This window comes from Cajanus cajan, chromosome 3 (genome assembly GCF_000230855.2).
Source record: "Cajanus cajan strain Asha chromosome 3, NIPB_CcT2T_4, whole genome shotgun sequence".
NCBI lineage: Eukaryota > Viridiplantae > Streptophyta > Magnoliopsida > Fabales > Fabaceae > Cajanus > Cajanus cajan.
In genome coordinates this window covers 27,935,335-27,955,027 of record NC_138519.1, presented here as the reverse complement: position 1 = coordinate 27,955,027, position 19,693 = coordinate 27,935,335, and the positions used below count along the sequence as shown (strand labels likewise).

Sequence of the window (19,693 nt, the reverse complement as noted above, 5' to 3'; positions counted from 1 at the left end):
CGCCAAATGTTCTTACCGGAAATCTGTTGTAGAGCTGATCCGCTTGGTAAGATCGGTGAGCCTCCTCACGGGTACGCTGATGCTCCAAGATCGGGGTGGTACCTGCAAAAGAGACTCCGATGCCAAAGTTAGGATTTGTATGAGTATTAGTCTCGTATATATAATGCACGTACCTTGGAGTGATTTAGGGTTCCTTTGGGCTTTGGGCCTGAGATAAGATATAATATGGTATAATATGATTAGATAATGGATCTTGTCTGGGGCGAGATCCTCGGGGATCAGTTATGATTCACTTAAATGCCAAGCTGACGTTGTGTAACGCATGCCCGAGGTCATCTTACGTTGCTGTGCCGAGTTCAGAGCTCGGCTTCACGGTACGGATAGTACATACATATATATATATATATATATATATATATATATATATATATAAAATCTTTTCTAAGAGAACAAACTCTTCAAAATATATAATATAAGCACAAAATATTCTCCATTTTTTTCATTCAAAATCATTAAATATATAACATTTTTTATTTGTTTTTCATTTCACAACACTTAAAATAAATTATAGTAGAGTTATGTTGTTGATAAAAGTAACAACACAAAAAATTAAACTTTTAAATTTGTTACAAAATCTCATAAATTGGAAGATAAATCTTAATTTTTGGAAGATAAATCTTCACAACCTTTGTTGCAATTATATAATGAATTCACTCAATAAAGACAATAATTTAAATAAGAAATTGAAACATGTATTCACACCTTTCAAACAATATTATTTAACAAAGATATAACAAACTTAATATTAATAATTCCAAAAAAAATTTATATATTAATCCTAAGTAGTTGTAGCTTGATTTTTCACTGCTATTAGTTGAACCGTTAATATACAGATCATGACAGGTTGTCACAATTAGGCATAATGTTATTCATATAAATTTTGTCTATAGATGCTAGCCAACTAATGGCTTTCAAATCAAATCAATTCAATATCACTTTTATAACTCAATATATGATAAAATTAATGAACAAAGGTCATATTATCAAAGGTAGATAATTATCCTATGTTATTTATAATTTTAGGTATAGTAAATGGTCAAACCAAAATTTGAGATCAATATAGGAGTTGCAAATAATTTTATTAGCTTTCAAATGAAATAAATATCAACTTGATATGATTAGTATAACTCTATATTTCATGTTTTATGTTTTATGTAGGTCATAGTAGCATATTAGAAAATGTGATATTATGTATATATGAAAATCTTAACACTGTAAAAAAAATCATGTTTTAGCGACCACCAAAATCCGTCGCTATTTAGTCTATTTCGGCCACTATTAGACTCAGCGACCGAATTAGAGACAAAAAATTCATCATTAATAGCGACCGAATATTTAGATTCATAATATTTTTTGCAGGACTAATCAATATAACTTTTAACTATTTTATTTTAGTTGAAATATAATTTACAACACAGATAGATAAATAAAAAATTAGCTAAAATTGTAACAAGAAAATTTAAATATTAAATTATTTATTTTCCAAATAAAAAATGAGAAATAGAGAATGTCACGCTATTATTCAACTTTATTGATATTTTTAATTTTAGACGCTAATCTTAATTTATTAAAGTTTGTCAATTTGTTAAAATATATAAAAAAATTCATATTTTTATTTCCTTGTAGTTTACTTTTGATAACCATTACAAATACACAACAACAAAGAAATACTAATAATTAAATATATTTGTACTTTTCCTATTAGAAAGAGAGGGGATGTTATAATATTTTTTTCTCAATCACATTTCTTCTATCAATAAAATTTAAATCTAAAAATTTATTTAAAAATAAAGTTATCATAAGTTAGAAATATATATTATAAATATGGATCTAAATAAATAAGAAATTTTAAAAAATTCATATACTCTAATTAAAAAAATGACTAAAAATCCAATCGTCAAAAAGAAACCTCTAAATATTTTTTCACATAAATAACTATTGGTATTAATTATGTAGGAGTGCATATAAATATATTTTTATTATAAATTAATGTCTTCCTCTTACAAAAAAAGAAAATGGGAGTAATACTCACCAACAATATTATCATCACTTTTAAGCAATTTATATTATTTTTTAGTTTTATTTAGCGACCGAATAAAATTTGTCGCTATGTTTAACTAATATTTTGTGACTGAATACGATTTCGTCGCTATGGGTGGATTGTTTTGTGTTTAGTAGCTACCGAAATATAATCGGTCACTAAAAAAGTCAAAAAAAATTTATATAGCGACCGAATTAAATTCTGTCACAACGTTTTTTACAATTTAGTAGCTAGTTGGTCGTTGGTTCTGTTGCAAACTTTGTGTTCATGAAACATAATCAAGTAATGACAGAAATAACAACCGATTTTGTAATAATGACTTATTTTGGTCGCTAAATCAGTCACTGTTTGATTATTAATAATCGACTGCTAAATTAGTCACAATATAGAGATTGATAAATTTCGGGTACTATTTTACATTTTTCTTGTAGTATAAATAGTGTAATATGATATGAGATGCTTGAGTGTAAATATGAATATTCAAATGCATATGAATATAATAAACTAATAATGATGATATAAGATGAAATAAGATCTAATGAGATGAGATGAGGTGTTGAGTTTTTAGATGGTACTGTATGTAACCTTTTGTGGTTAATGAAACTTTTTAGCTTGAAGGTAACTGGACGTAGCTCAGATTGAATGAATCGACATTAAGTTGAATAATATTTTCTCTTGGTATCCTTCATGCCTTTTGGATGTTACGAAATTTACACACACATTCAACCCTTTTTGTGTTTGTTTCTCTTTTACCATCTACTTGGACAATAGGCTTGCAATGTTCAAAAACATAGATGCAGGGTTTGAAACTAAAAAGAAAAACAATATAATTTTAAAAATTAAGAACTTTATACTTGATATCTTATATATCCATGACGATTGAGATGTGGTAATCAACCAACTCACATAATTATCTCTTTATATTATTATCACCCTAGTTAAAAACAATACTTGACTATAAATACTTCAATAATAATGTTTTTTGTTCAACATAATCTCACAAATGAATCGCACTTTATATATCTTTGAATAAACTAATTATTTTAAGGATGTTACTATGTTGCACAACAAATATAATTGAAATCTCTTCTCTTTCTCTGTATCTCTCTCTTGTTATATATGAGGAGAGATTCATTTATTCTAATAGTAAGTCTAGTTATACTTATTCCATTCAATAATTTATATTCTACATCAAATTTCAATGACCCAACCATTGAAGTTCTTAATGCAAAGATCAAGTATGCAAATTTTTAAAAATTTTGAAAACTATTTAATACTTCATTTTATTAATCCAAATGAACGCATAAAATATTTTTTATAATTATCTATCACTTTAATTAATGAAATGAAATATCAAATAATTTTCAATTTCTTTTAGAACTTTACAGACTTGATGTATGGTTTAAGAACTTTCAAATGTCAATACATCAAAGTCATGATAAAAACAAGGATCGACCATTATAGCTAATTTCACTTACTTTAATACTGAGTCTTAATAGATTTACTCTATTAAATAACTTATGTTCTATATTAAATTAAAAATTCTTGATATATAGATAAGTGTACAATTATTTAAAAAAGATTTAAATCATATGATATTTCATTATATAAATTCAAATTAACGTATAAAATATTTTTATAAATATTTATTAATTTAAATTAATAAAATAAAATACTAAACTATTTTTAATTTTAAATTAATAATGTAAAAATGATATATTTTTAAAAATCAAGGACTAAAATAGGATAAATAAATGAAAAAACTAAAAATTAATTTTTATTTTATCCAAAATAAAATTATGAATATGAGAAGAGAACTATAGATTTGGACACGTGTAAAGTAATAATAAAAAAATAGGAAAACGATCGAAGCGCTCTTCAAGCACTCGCAGCGGCGCAGCCTGAGAAAATTCCGGGTTGTGGTGTCCTATGTAGAAATTTTATCTTCTGCACTCAGTTCCACTTCGTAGTCACTACTCCAGTGGTTATTTTATTTCTAATTCTAGATATTTTTACTCCACACTCACCCAGTCAACGAACAAGAGTCAAAACGGCGCCGTAAAAGCATTCACTCGACTGCATCTTCGCAAAACCCCTTCCCCCTTAAAACACTCGACTCGAATTCTACAGCCACCTCGCCTCGCCGGAAATTCGCCATGTCATCGTCCTTTGGAAGCTCCGGCCAGCCGTTCCACGGCGACGGCGCCTTCGCTGGATACACGTTCTCCAACTTCGACGGCGACTCGCTCAAGGACTCGGCCGGTGACTCGTCCCCGATTTTCGGCGGCGCGTCGTACAACGCCGGAGAGGACGTGTTCTCCTCTCAGGCGGCTCCGGAGACTCCTTCTCCGCCATCGATCTACTCCGCCGCTGGGGGATTCGCTGCGTTCTCGCCGGAGCAGAACGGAGAGGGCGTAGGCGCAGGTTTCGGTGCCTCCGATGGCCCGATATTGCCGCCTCCGACGGATATGGCGGCGGAGGAGGGGTTTGCTCTGAGAGAGTGGCGAAGGTAAGAAATTGCTGATTACTATTCACTTTACTTTTATTTTGTGATGATGATGATGTTGATTATTATGGTGATGATGATGATGCAGGCTGAATGCGATTCGATTGGAGGAGAAGGAGAAGAAGGAGAAGGAGATGCGGTTTCAGATTATAGAGGAAGCGGAAGAGTACAAAGTCGAGTTCTACAAAAAGCGTGATGTTAATGTTGAGAACAACAAGGCTTCTAACAGGGAAAGAGAGAAGGTAAATTTTTTGTTGCATATTTGCTTGTTTTTATTTTTTCTTCTTCAGAAACTGAATAAGATTGAAATTCTTTTGTTTTGATTGAGTGCTATGATAATTTCAGTGGCAATCTGTGTGATAATTTAATAGGTTACAGTGATAGTTGAGAGCGCAATCCTAGTTTATTAGAAAACGCGCGCTTACACAAGGAGAGGTAAAGAAAGTTTAGGTTTGATTTATGAGAAAAGGAACAAGAAGAATTGTTCAAGTGGGAGAAATAAGTGAAAAAGATAAGGCATATTAATGTTAATGTTTGAATTTGACTTTGTACCAGAAGTTGGAGGAAGCAACCGGAAAGGGAAAATTTGAAGTCAAACCTTGTGACAAAGAAGATAGACCTTTGCGATAAGCATGTATTTATTCTGAAGCATAAGTAACTTAAAGTTTGATGATGAAAATTATATTAAGATTGTATTGTGTGAGGAATGTTACTGTGTTGTGCATCAGGCGAGTAAAATACAAATAAGTATGATTAACAAGTCTGTATATATAAACTTCTTTCATATTAGATTTTTTAAAAACTTATTTTTAATTCATGTATAAGCTAATTTTAGCTTATGAAAAGGTCCATTTATTTTTTGTTTCCTTAGAAGTGCTGAAGAAGTTTATCTAAACAATTCCATAGTTAATCAAAGTTGAAAGTGTTGATGTACACGTTCAAGTATCATTTTTAATTCCGAGAGCCTATCATTGTTTCTAGCCTTGCCAGTTTTAGCTATTTTGCTGACTCGTTATTACAATGTTACCAACTCTACCAAAATTGACGGTCACATGTACAAATTCACCTTTTGATTGATGCAAGTTGATGAAAGAAAGAGTATGTTACTATTTGGACATATTCTCAGATTTTCAGCTGTACTAATAGCATCTTGTATTGTAGTTCTGTGGAACTATTTTCCACTGCTTGTATTTTTATCTTTTTTCTTATAGCTGGAACATTTATTTCCCTCTTCCTCCCCAGGCCCCTCTTCCGTTTTTATTCAAGTATTTTAGGTGTTGATCAACTGGCTCCACTATATATGACTGTAACTGGAACCACATTTTCGAAAATGTAAAGCAACAACTTAATTTGAATTTATGACAGCTATTTTTGGCAAGCCGGGAGAAGTTCCATGCTGAAGCTGACAAAAACTACTGGAAGACAATTTGTGAACTTATTCCACAGGAAGTTCCTACAATAGAGAAGAGAGGGAAAAAGGACAAAGAGAAGAAGCCTTCTATTGTTGTCATTCAAGGGCCAAAACCAGGGAAGCCAACTGATCTTTCAAGAATGCGCCAGATATTATTGAAACTCAAGCATAATCTCCCTCCACATATGAAGCCCAAGCCTCTCCCATCGTCAGAAACCAAAAAGGATGCTAATACTGGACCTCCTGATGTAGCTAGTACAAGTACTCCTCCTCCCAAGGTTGTGCATGTGGCAACTCCTGAAGCTGTTGCTGCAGCTTGAGGTTGGTACTATTTGCCGAATCTGAATGTAAAAATCCAGTGTCAAATATGAAAATCCAGGGTCAAATATGTAGTGTAGTTCTGTCTACCAGTACTTAACTAATGTAGAAATTACTTGTATTGGTTTTGGTTGCTTAGTATATTGGTATATTCACTTCCTTGGAACTTAATTTTTGGTTGCCGTGTCCTGTTTGTGATATCTATCTATATTACCACTGCAGTAAATATGTACTAATACGCACCGCAATTTCCTTGAATTTGGCAGTCTTTTAATATATAGTAATAATTGAGACTAAAATACTAAATATTTTCTATTCTAAAAACAAAATTGCAGGAATATCTTCAAAATTTCAAGTCAATTGAATTAAATTTCTGTGAGTATACTTCAAATGAAGTATCATACCTTCTATGATAATGCATTAATTGATGGTCGAGAAGCGAACATTTTTTCAAGGAAATGCATTAAAAATTTGATCGCAAAATTTGAAGTCAGCCGTACTAAATCCACTTTTACAAGCCCCACTATCTTCTTTGTAATTTATAACAAAAGTTAATATATAAAGACTTACATCCAAAATCTAACTCAATATTCATGAACAAACATTAAATTACATTACACTGCAACATTACAATGTTACTCTCAAATACACAAACAATCATAAACAATTACACTGCAACAAGTGATTCTTAGAAACCATTCAAGATTGTGCTTCTTCACTGCCTTAGTTGGCATTTGTGAAACCAACCCAAACAAGACTATTTGTTTTTCTTATCGCTGCGTGCTGCATAATATGTCTGCGCCACAGTGAGACCTAGCAGCACGATAGCTGCCAACACTCCTATGAGTTTCCAAACCGTAGGGATATGTTCCTTTATCAAAATGCTGTACCAATTTTTCCAATAGAAAAGAATAATCGCAAAGAGACACCTGCACCGATGCCAAATTACAATAGGCCATTTTTTCAACACAGTTAATAGACTCGTTGCCGTGTATTTGTTCAATTTTTCACAATCTTTGCGATAAATCGAATCCATGTGTTCAACTCCCTCACACATAGTACGAAACAGCTTCAGCAAATCTTCATTACTTTTCTTGGATTCATTGACTAAAACCCCGACATGCTCAAGCAGTTCAATGTCATGGGGACAACAAATCAAACCTTGGAAGAACAATGCATACGAAGTCAATTTGCATCTGTTCCCAATCCTACTTTGCTCCCAGGCGATCAAGTTCCTCCATTTGACTTCCGTTGACTTCTTAATACGCAGCTGAGGAATCTCCAACACCCCATCTTTGTCGTTGAATTTTATCTCAAAGTCAAAGCTATTACCAAACTCAAACTTGTTCAAATGATCAGTATAATCAACATCGCTTCTTTTGGCGGGTCTTATTTTTATTCCATTAGCTCGAAGCCTCGTAGCACAACGCTTCAACTCTCGCCGCACGTGAGTCGTTTCGTGTTTCTCCTCTTGGTTTGTTATGGACAAATGAACAAGGTGAAGGAGGTGAGCCACGCCAGATGTAGGAGTAATCAAAGGGTAGCCAAGAGCTCCCAATGCAAGTTCAGCAACACGATGATCTTCCTCACTGGGAACATCATAGGGGAAGAGTCTCCTATACAGCTTCTTGAGAACAATGAAAGGTATTTGATTCTCAAGCAACAACATGTCACTCAAAACAGACAATAGTTTCTCCTGACTCTCGAATATGGGGTCATCATCGTAATGACTACGGACAACATAATTGTTGTCGCTCAAGGCATCCATGTACTTGCTAAGCCTGATTAGAAATTCCAACAAGAAAAGACCATCCAGTAGTATTATTTTAGCCAGCTCGTGTTGTTCGGTTTGAATGTTCCCTCCGTAGCTGGCACGAACTATGTTGTCTAAATCCAGAATGGTTGTGCCGCAAATTTTCAGCACATTTGGTCCCTGTTGACTTTCCTCGGCGTTTTCGTTTTCTTGTTCTGGTCCCAGTTGACTTTCCTCGGCGTTTCCATTTTCTTGTTGTTGGGATCGTCCAAGAAGATGCAGCATGTAACTCCACTTAGGTTGTTCCATCAACACGAGATCGTTTTCGCCTTCGGATTCCCTGTGGTAGGGTCCGATGGAGACAACCTTTGGCTCGTATGCGCCATTGTTTGGCTTGCGAATTTTGTGTGGAACCTTCGAGATGCTGCATGCCTGAACTTCTTTGTGAACTACACTACCCAACATCATTTCTGTACGGGTAAGGGCGTTCGGCCACCACCCGGTCGGCTGCCAAAAGGCAAAACCAAGTGACCGAGTGGCGTTCGGCCACCTGGATCGGCCCATCATCTCTCATGGCCCTTAATCCATGATTAGGAGTTAATTAGTTGATTAAGGTGTATTACCTAATACGGTAAATACGTTGCAGGGCCCATGGGGTCCAAAGCCCATAAATGTCAATATAAATAGCTCAAGTCAAAAGGTAACGTCACTGTTCATTAATTACCCTCGATATTGGTGCTTGTCCTGACTTGAGCGTTGGAGTGCCTTTTGCAGGTACCAACCCTTCACTCGCATTGGATTGGACCACTCGTTCGGCCTTCAGAGTACGAGAAGATTTGGTGTATCCTCCAGACAGGTACATTTTGGCGCCCACCGTGGGGCCCGAACGAAAGTGGTTGAAAGTTTGCTAAGAACGATGCCGATAACTAGGAGAACAAACACGCAAGACCGCCCTACTGAAGAACATGTGGAGATGGTGGATGAAACAGATCTTACCGAAACAGTACGACTACTCAAGCAAGAAATGGAATTGATGAAACAACAAAGAGAAAAAGATGCAAGGGAGCTTTCAGCCTTGAGGGCTGAAAATGAAGCGTTGAGAAGTCAGGATACTTCTTGGAAGCCTACCCATGCCACCAACACACAAACTCAGGGGTCATACCAATCTCATGCGGTCCATACATCGGTCCCCCACGCTTCAGCAGTAGCCCCTGAGAGATTCCCTTCGGCTTTACCTACTGTAGTTCGTCCTGCAGATGTAACCACTATCGGATCACACCGACATCCGTTTACTCCCTCCATTATGCAACTCCCCCTGATGGACAACTGGAAGGCTTTACCTATTGACAAGTATGATGGTACCACTGATCCTGATGAACATTTAGATGTTTTTCTGACACAGGTAACTCTGAGTACGACCGATGACGCTGCATTGTGTCAGATTTTTCCTACGTCCCTCAAAGGCAGAGCTCTCAGCTGGTTCACTCGTCTCCCACCTAACTCAATCGATTCCTTTAATACATTATCATCCCAGTTCACTATCCAATTTGCGACAAGTCGCCCTCACAGTCTAACATCTTTATCTTTGGTTAGTCTTAGGCAGGATAAAAAAGAGTCTCTTCGGGCGTTCATGGATCGGTTTAACAAGGCTACTTTGGAGATCAGAGATCTCAACCCAGCCGTGGCGCTGCATCATCTCACAACGGCTTTAAAACCAGGCCCATTCGTCAACAGCATTTGTAAAAAGCCTCCTTCGGACATGAATGATTTACGTAGGAGGGCAGATAAGTACATGCAGATGGAGGAGTTGGCAGAATTTAGAAATCAGGCCCGCGCCGAGCAGTCCACTAAATCCGAGAAACCAGTTGAACCATCATACAGGGGGCGAGGCAAAGAAATATCCCTTCGGGAGAGGCCTATTCGTGGACCGAAGTATACTCAGTATACTCCCCTTAATGCCAATCGCGCGGCGGTCCTCGAACAGGCTTTGGCATCTGAAGTGTTAACGATCCCGAAGAGAGCATCTACTCCGCCAAGAGCAGATACTAGCAAATCTTGTCGGTATCATAGGAATCGGGGACATTCAACTGATGAATGCGCGGCCCTCAAAGACAAGATCGAAGACCTGATTAAGCAAGGGAAACTGCACAATTTTGTGGACCGGTCTGGTTCGTCTCAAAATCGTTCATACCAACCCAGGTATCAGGATCGGCACAGGCAAGACCGTTCTGATAAAACCTCTGATAGAGGTCGACGCGAGAGAAGCAGGTCACGTGAAAGAAAAGATGATTCGGCACCCTCGCATCGAAGGATTATCAATACCATTGCTGGTGGCTTTGCAGGTGGGGGCACAACTTCTTCGGCCCAAAAGAGACATCTCCGAGCTATCCGGTCGGTCAACGCTGTTCACCGACAGTCGTCTCGGCGATTACCAACGATAACCTTCACAGATGCAGACTTCAAGGGTATTGACCCAGAACAAGACGATCCGATGGTCATTAGTGTTGAGATTCACAACTGCATTGTCAAGAAAACACTGGTTGATCAGGGCAGTTCGGCGGACATACTATATTGGAGCACATTCCAACAGTTGGGTATCTCGGAAAAAGAGTTGCTTCCTTATGACGATCCGTTGGTTGGCTTTGCAGGAGAGAGAGTCAGCACCAAGGGATACATAAAACTTTTTACAAGGTTTTGTTTCGACGAAAAGGAGAGCAGAGAGATCCAAGTAAAGTACATTGTCGTTGAAGCTAATACCTCGTATAATATCCTACTCGGTAGACCATCCCTAAATGCATTAGGAGCTATTGTTTCAACGCCACATTTGGCAATGAAGTTCCCGTCAGACAGAGGAAATATCATTACAATTCACGCTGATCAAAAGGCTGCTAGGGAATGTTATTACGCTAGTTTGCGTGTTGAGCCGAGGGAGGAAAGAAAATCCAAATCCAACAAAATTCATGCTGTGAACGTTTCGGCACTAGTAGAAGAGGCTGTGTTGGATCTTGATCCAAGAATGAATAATGAAGAAAGGGTGGAACCAATTGAGTCTAAAGTGCCGTTCCAGATAGGCTCACGTCCCGAGCAGGTCACGTACATCGGTGCCGAAATCTCTGAAGATGACCACTCGGCCTTATGTCAGGTTATAAAGAAGAACAGAGATCTCTTCGCATGGACACCCTCCGATATGCCAGGAGTGGATCCAAAAGTCATGTGTCATAAACTTTCAGTCTGTGCCGAAGCAAAACCAATCGCGCAGCGCAAGAGAAAAATGGGGACCGAAAGAAAGCTGGCAGTTGAAACAGAGGTTGCCAAATTGCTTGATGCCGGATTCATTCGAGAGGTTCATTACACCACTTGGTTGGCGAATGTGGTCATGGTAAAAAAGTCAAATGGAAAGTGGAGAATGTGCACAGATTATACAAGTCTCAACAAGGCATGCCCTAAGGATGCCTATCCACTTCCAAACATAGATCGATTAGTCGATGGAGCCTCGGGACACGAAATGTTGACATTCCTGGATGCTTATTCGGGATACAATCAAATTCCCATGCATGCTCGGGATGAGGAAAAGACGGCCTTCATTACCGATTCGGCTAATTACTGCTATCGGGTAATGCCGTTTGGGTTGAAAAACGCTGGAGCAACGTACCAAAGGTTAATGAATAAAGTTTTTCAACATCAGATAGGCAAGAACATGGAGGTATATGTGGATGATATGGTGGTAAAATCCAGAAATGTTGATCAGCATGCAATGGATCTTTCTGAAATATTCAAACAGTTGCGCAAGTATGATATGAGGCTTAATCCGGAGAAGTGTGTGTTTGGAGTATCAGGAGGAAAATTCCTTGGCTTCATGCTTTCGGTTAGGGGGATCGAAGCTAATCCCGATAAGTGTATGGCAATCGTCAAAATGATCAGCCCTAAGAATCTTAAGCAAGTTCAGCAGTTAGCAGGTCGGCTTACAGCGTTGTCAAGATTCCTCCCGTGTTTGGCTGAAATAACCAAACCTATGGTAAAATTACTGAGAAAAGCGAACAAGTTTGAATGGTCTGCCGAATGTGAGAAGTCTTTTCAGACTTTAAAAGAACGTCTTGGTTCTCCACCTATCCTTTCTAAGCCCGATCCGGCTGTACCAATTCTGGTCTACTTGTGTGTTTCGAATGACACAATAAGTACGGTTTTAATTCAAGAAAAAGAGGGACAACAGCTCATTTGTTTCATCAGTCGTATGTTACAGGAAGCCGAAACAAGGTACCAGCTTTTAGAAAAAGTGGCACTCGGGCTTGTTCACACTGCTCGGCGCCTTCGGCAATATTTTCAGAGTCATCAGATTATTGTTCGAACTGATTGCCCGATAGCCAAAGTGTTACGCAAACCCGAGTTAGCAGGAAGGATGATGGCTTGGTCAATTGAGTTATCGGAGTTTGATATTTGTTTTCAACCTAGGGGACCCATCCGGTCCCAATGCTTGGTGGATTTCGTTGATGAATTGCAACCGAAAGGATATTTTGTTAATACTGTATGGACGATACACGTGGATGGTTCCTCAAACAATCAAGGGAGTGGGGCAGGTATAATTTTGGAGGGACCAACAGGATTAATCATAGAACAGTCCTTACGGTTTGCGTTCAAAGCTTCAAATAATCAGGCCGAGTATGAAGCGTTATTGGCTGGCTTAAGACTCGCGCAAGAAATTGGTGTCAACCGGCTGGAGTGCTGGACCGATTCAAAGGTCGTAGCCGAACAAGTGAATGATAATTTTCAGGTAAAAGATGCAAACTTGTTGAAATATTATCATTTATTCCAAAAAATGCGCGATACGTTTGAAGAAGTTCAAGTAAAACACACACCAAGGGAACACAATACGAGAGCGGACCAATTGGCTCGGTTGGCAAGCAGCACCAGAAAGCCTGGACAACTACGAACCACACTTCACTTGGACCTCGAATCGCCAAGTGTGGTAGCCGCCGAATGTTTGGCAGTGGAGCGATCCGTTCGTACGTGGATCACCGAGATAATGGATTATCTTGAGCAGGGCACACTACCATCGGACCCAACAGCGGCTAAAAAGCTCCGAACGCAGGCCGCTAGATATGTTATTCTTGGAGGAGATTTGTATAGGAGAGGATTCTCGACTCCATTGTTGAAATGTGTTGATGAAGCACAAGCTAGCTACATTTTGAGAGAAATGCATGAAGGGATATGTGGTTTTCATTCGGGGGGACGGACTTTAGCAACAAAAGTGCTACGAGCCGGATACTACTGGCCTACTCTCAAGGACGACTGTGTAAACTTTGTGAAGCATTGTGTGTCATGTCAGCGACATGGTAACCTTATCCACGCTTCGGCTGAAGAACTGCACGGCATAAGTTCGCCGTGGCCATTTGCGATGTGGGGTATGGACATTCTAGGCCCCTTCCCGATAGCCAAAGGACAGTGCAAGTTTCTACTGGTAGCTGTGGATTACTTCACAAAATGGGTTGAAGCCGAGCCGCTTGCAAGTATCACAGCTGCCAATGTCCAAAAATTTTTATGGAAGAACATCATTACTCGCTTCGGCATTCCATATGCACTTGTTACCGATAATGGGCTGCAGTTCACCGATCAGAAACTCAATCGGTTCATACAAGATCTCGGTATCAAGCACAGATTTACCTCTGTTGAACATCCACAAGCCAATGGGCAAGCCGAAGCAGCAAACAAAGTCATACTTGGCGAACTGAAGAGACGGTTGGGAGACGCTAAAGGAGCTTGGGCGGAGGAATTGTTGGAAGTTCTATGGGCTTACCGGTGCACGCCCCAATCCACGACTAAAGAAACACCATTTCGGCTGACATATGGCACCGAAGCTATGATACCTGTGGAGGTTGGAGAACCTTCTTTTTGAAGAATGCATTTTGATGAAAATACCAATGATATGTCTCTCCAAGCTGAAGTGGATATGGCGGACGAGGTTCGTCTCAAAGCAGAAATCACGGCTGAGGCTTGCAAGCAAAGGATGACTCGCAGATTTAATTCCAATCTTATCAGAAGAAGTTTTAAAGAAGGTGATCTAGTATGGAGAGCACAAGGATCGGCGAGGCGTAATCCGAGAGAAGGAAAGTTGGCTGCTAATTGGGATGGCCCATTTCGGATTCGGCATAGCTTGGAGAACGGTGCATATAAATTGGAAGAGCTTTCAGGCAAGGTCATTCCGCGAACTTGGAATGCATCCCATCTGAAGACATATTATAGTTAATGTTTGTTGTAAATCAGACCTTGTATACATAGATGGTGTACTCTTTTCCTTATTCGGTCTTTTCTCCCCTTGTAAAAAAGTGAAAAGGGGTTTTGGCCGATAAGGTTTTTAACGAGGCACCTGTTAATAAAAATCTATGCAGTTCTTCCATTCTTACAGCTCAATTTTCGATTCTGTTACTTAATCAACGCAACAGGCTTCCCTCCCGAGTTGTTCAACTCGGCCAAGGATGTGCCTCAAAAAATCTCGCAACAGGCTTCCCTCCCGAGTTGTTCAACTCGGCCAAGGATGTGCCTCAAAAAATCTCGTAACAGGCTTCCCTCCCGAGTTGTTCAACTCGGCCAAGGATGTGCCTCAAAGTCTCGCAACAGGCTTCCCTCCCGAGTTGTTCAACTCGGCCAAGGATGTGCCTCAAAGTCTCGCAACAGGCTTCCCTCCCGAGTTGTTCAACTCGGCCAAGGATGTGCCTCAAAGTCTCGCAACAGGCTTCCCTCCCGAGTTGTTCAACTCGGCCAAGGATGTGCCTCAAAGTCTCGCAACAGGCTTCCCTCCCGAGTTGTTCAACTCGGCCAAGGATGTGCCTTAACAAATATGCTTCCATCACAGATATACAAGCCGAAGCAATTCATTCGGTTTTATTAATAAAAGTTCTACAAGCCGAGGCGTGTTCGTTCGGTTTTACATAAAACAGAAGTACAAGCCGAGTCAATTCGTTCGGTTTTATTCACAAATGTTCTAGAAACCGAGGCTTGTTCGTTCGGTTTTACATAAAACAGAAGTACAAGCCGAGTCAATTCGTTCGGTTTTATTCACAAATATTCTAGAAACCGAGGCTTGTTCGTTCGGTTTTACATAAAACAGAAGTACAAGCCGAGCCAATTCGTTCGGTTTTATTCACAAATGTTCTAGAAACCGAGGCTTGTTCGTTCGGTTTTACATAAAACAGAAGTACAAGCCGAGCCAATTCGTTCGGTTTTATTCACAAATGTTCTAGAAACCGAGGCTTGTTCGTTCGGTTTTACATAAAACAGAAGTACAAGCCGAGCCAATTCGTTCGGTTTTATTCACAAATGTTCTAGAAACCGAGGCTTGTTCGTTCGGTTTTACATAAAACAGAAGTACAAGCCGAGGCAATTCGTTCGGTTTTATTCACAAATGTTCTAGAAACCGAGGCTTGTTCGTTCGGTTTTACATAAAACAGAAGTACAAGCCGAGCCAATTCGTTCGGTTTTATTCACAAATGTTCTAGAAACCGAGGCTTGTTCGTTCGGTTTTACATAAAACAGAAGTACAAGCCGAGCCAATTCGTTCGGTTTTATTCACAAATGTTCTAGAAACCGAGGCTTGTTCGTTCGGTTTTACATAAAATAGAAGTACAAGCCGAGGCAATTCGTTCGGTTTTATTCACAAATGTTCTAGAAACCGAGGCTTGTTCGTTCGGTTTTACATAAAACAGAAGTACAAGCCGAGGCAATTCATTCGGTTTTATTCACAAATGTTCTAGAAACCGAGGCTTGTTCGTTCGGTTTTTCATAAAACAGAAGTACAAGCCGAGGCAACCCATTCGGTGTTATTCAAGATCTACAAACCGGTACGTGTTCTTTCGGTCTTACATAAAACGTGCAAGCACTAGCCGAAGGAAGTTGATTCGGTTTTACCCAAAAGAAAGCTACCAACCGAAGCAGGTCCTTTCGGATTTGTCAAAGTTGATTTAGTTTTACCCAAAAGACAGCTACCAATTCGGGTTTATTTCCTATCTTTGGTTTTATTTAACTGAAAGATGAAACTGGCTTGTTCAGCTTTTATTCAGGCGTTCAAATGGTTACCCATTCGGTCCTAGATATATACATACAAGTGGTTAATCCATTCGGCTCTTTATCAGGACTCAAGAATGATGATTTTTATTTAACTAATCATTAATGGACAGTAAGTCAAAACAGATTACTTAAGAAAAACGATTTCATTCAGATAAGAAAGCTCTATCGGCCTCCAAACTACAACAAAAAGGGCATTTTGATTACAAGTATAATTAACTACTCTTCCGGCGTCCGGACGGATTCATCTCCCATAACGGTATCGGGGTTTCCCTCAGTATCGTTGGTAGGATCATGGTGTCCCTCATCCAGTGTGTTTTCCTCGGAGGTCTCCACATCATCTTCAGCTTGGGGGGCAGGATCATCATCCAGTTCAGCTCCTTCAGGCAGATCGGCATAAGATATCAAGGACCCTTGATAGAAATCCTTAGTCATATCAAATTCAAAGCCCTCTTCAAATTGACCGAAATGCTTAGCCTGACGAATGGCCTGCTTGAACCCAGCCTCATGTTGAGCAACGATCTTTTCTTGAGCTTGCTTTTTGAGGGTGTCATAGGCAGTCTCAGCCTCCTCCAGTCGGCGACGCCCTTCATTGGTTATTTTTTGAAGTTCCAGACGAAGGGTATCATTATCACGCCGAACAGCATCCAACTCGGCAGCGAGATCCCTATTCTTGGCAGTCACCTCTTCATTGACTGCAATTGCATCGGCTGCAGTTTTTTCAGCCTCCTCTAAATTTTGTTTCAAAGACTGAACCTCGCCAAGAGGTTCCATAGCAAGGTGATGGGCCAGAGCCAAAGAGCGTGCTTGAACCTCGCAAAAAAGTCTCCACTTTGTTTTCCCATCCAAGGATGATAAAAATTCTTGCCCGAATGGAGAGACAAGATCAGACCGAATCACTGACTCGGAGGGAGTATCCTCGCTTAGAAACGCACGAGACATCAGTGGAGGAGGCACCACAATGACGGTTCGGTTTGGAGAGGACTCAGGCAATGACTTCGCCTTTTTGGACACTTCTGGTTGATCGTCAGAACCTTTTCTCTTTACGCGCTCTCGGTTGGTCTCTTTTTCCTTTTTCTTCTTCTTGCGTTCGGGATGAGGAGGCAACCGGTCGTCCGTATTGGGTCGGGGAGAGGAAGCAACAGTTGAAGTACCTATTTCCCCGGATCGCCGAGCTTGCTTCACCCTTGCGGCAAGCAAGCTACGAATGTCTAAGTCAGCAGCACCACTTTTGACCATGATTCCTGCACGATGAGTTAAGTAAACATCAATAGGATTTAAATTGTTAGAAAAAAATAGGACGAATAGCATACCTATCAGGTCGGTCCACCAACGGGGCGATACAATTAAATTGATTAATGACCTAGTCGGCAATCGCCGAGGAAGGCGCATTAACAATTTCAAATCTGTTCGTTCTTCAGCTGTCAGCATCTTCTTCGGTACCACGTCATAGGGCCGAGGGGTACGAGTCCAGTATAACGGAAATAAACTTTGCCCATTACCATCAAAAAAGAAACGTTGCCCATTCGGCCGTATGGTCACTCGGAAAAATCCAGTTTTGAAATTCTTATACGATGAAGTGAAACTATTTAATAAAAGCCGATCCCCTATTCGGCTTAGGGAATGCCACTTTGCTAAAATCGTTGGCCGAGACGAGTAGAAATACAGAAAGAGAAGAGGGGAAGGCTTAATATGAAGACATTTACATAAGTGCTTGAAGCCCTGCAGTTGTGCCCAGCTGTTCGGGTGCAATTGAGTAGGAGCTACATTCAACACTCGTAGCACTCCCATCGTGAACTCGTCAAACGGCAACGTAACCTTGAGATCTCGGAGGAGACAATCATACATATAGAATGATGGCATTTTGCCATCACTTTGATCAAGACAAACTAAATCAGGATTAACAAAAGCATTGTTTCGGCATGACCGAATCCCAATCGGGTAGGGATTCTCTTTAGTATCAAAATTTAAACAGTTGGTGTAATCAAGGAGATTTGTGATCATTTTGGTGTCTTGATAGCGCGAATAATATGAAGTCACTTCCCCGTTTACCCATTCATATCCAGGCACATCAGACGGACCATATCGTTGACTGTTAGACGCTCGTGTTCTTTTCTCTTGAACCTCTTCACCGCCACTAGTAGAAGCTTCGTCGGTTGCGGCACTGCTTTCACCTGACCTTTCGGCATGCATGGGAGATTGAGATAACCTCGGACTTGATATACTGGACGAGAACCCCTCGGAAGACGAGGACCGAGAGCTGCTAGCCGAAGAACTAGAAGAAGTATCAACCATGGTTACAAGAACTTACCAATTTTTCTAAACGAAGGATAACCGGGTCGGCTTCTGAGGTCTCGGAATAACTCAACACGGATTATGATAAAGTGTATGAATGGCCCTACCGTTTAACCTATTTATAGGAATGAAAAAAGGCGCGAAAATTTAAAGTATCGAAAAGTTGTAACCGTTAGATCTTCCATATCTAACGGTTATTTAATACATGACCCTTCACCTTACCCTAACCGCCATCTTCAGTTTACCCTTAAAGAAAGTCACGTCTCTCTTCAAGGCTGGGGGGCAGTGTACGGGTAAGGGCGTTCGGCCACCACCCGGTCGGCTGCCAAAAGGCAAAACCAAGTGACCGAGTGGCGTTCGGCCACCTGGATCGGCCCATCATCTCTCATGGCCCTTAATCCATGATTAGGAGTTAATTAGTTGATTAAGGTGTATTACCTAATACGGTAAATACGTTGCAGGGCCCATGGGGTCCAAAGCCCATAAATGTCAATATAAATAGCTCAAGTCAAAAGGTAACGTCACTGTTCATTAATTACCCTCGATATTGGTGCTTGTCCTGACTTGAGCGTTGGAGTGCCTTTTGCAGGTACCAACCCTTCACTCGCATTGGATTGGACCACTCGTTCGGCCTTCAGAGTACGAGAAGATTTGGTGTATCCTCCAGACAGGTACAATTTCAATTGGAATCATCCAACTGGTGTTGTCAACATTGATATGTTTTTGAGAATCCATTTCTCAAAGATTAGGAGTACATACAAATCGCATATTAGAGGTGCTTTATATTATGCTGCCTAATCCCCGGGATATTTGCAATAACAAAAAGATATTTTGACAATATTTGTAAAATGTTATTTAATTATATATAAATATTATTAATTCTCCCTTAAAAAAAATTATTAATTTACTTTTTTTTAACATATTAACAAATATTTTTTTATAACATATTAATAAATATTGTATATACTTCATAAAGACTTTTAATAATGTTTTTAAATAATTAAGTAATAGTTTTTAAATATTATTAAAATGCATTTTTGTAATATTTTAGTGATGTAACTAAGTTTTTGTTAATTTTATAAAATAATAATTAGTTTTATTACAGATGTTATCAATTATATTTTATGCCTCTTAATCTCCTACAAGTTCTTTAAGTTAAGGTTGAATAAATTATTAGTTAATCACCACTAGTTATATACCAAATATTAAAGTTCATTTATCTTAAGTATAACTCTATGATTATATATACTCTTT

General features: G+C 39.2%; 3 protein-coding genes across 3 annotated transcripts; 2 read left to right on the top strand and 1 right to left on the bottom strand.

The window, feature by feature from the left end:
* The first annotated feature begins 3,980 nt into the window (after positions 1–3,980).
* LOC109790914 (clathrin light chain 2) lies at positions 3,981–6,507 on the top strand. Its single transcript, XM_083070762.1, has 3 exons — positions 3,981–4,610; positions 4,696–4,849; positions 5,973–6,507. The coding sequence occupies exons 1-3, from the start codon at positions 4,258–4,260 to the stop codon at positions 6,336–6,338; spliced, it is 873 nt and encodes a 290-aa protein (XP_082926888.1). The 5' UTR covers positions 3,981–4,257; the 3' UTR covers positions 6,339–6,507.
* A 586-nt stretch (positions 6,508–7,093) lies between these two features.
* Positions 7,094–8,557, bottom strand: LOC109790912 (UPF0481 protein At3g47200). Its single transcript, XM_020350157.2, has one exon. It carries the CDS (start codon positions 8,555–8,557, stop codon positions 7,094–7,096), a length of 1,464 nt encoding a protein of 487 aa, XP_020205746.2.
* A 448-nt stretch (positions 8,558–9,005) lies between these two features.
* LOC145956197 (uncharacterized) lies at positions 9,006–13,979 on the top strand. The gene has a single exon (XM_083071763.1). The coding sequence runs from the start codon at positions 9,006–9,008 to the stop codon at positions 13,977–13,979; it is 4,974 nt and encodes a 1,657-aa protein (XP_082927889.1).
* Positions 13,980–19,693: the final 5,714 nt, after the last annotated feature.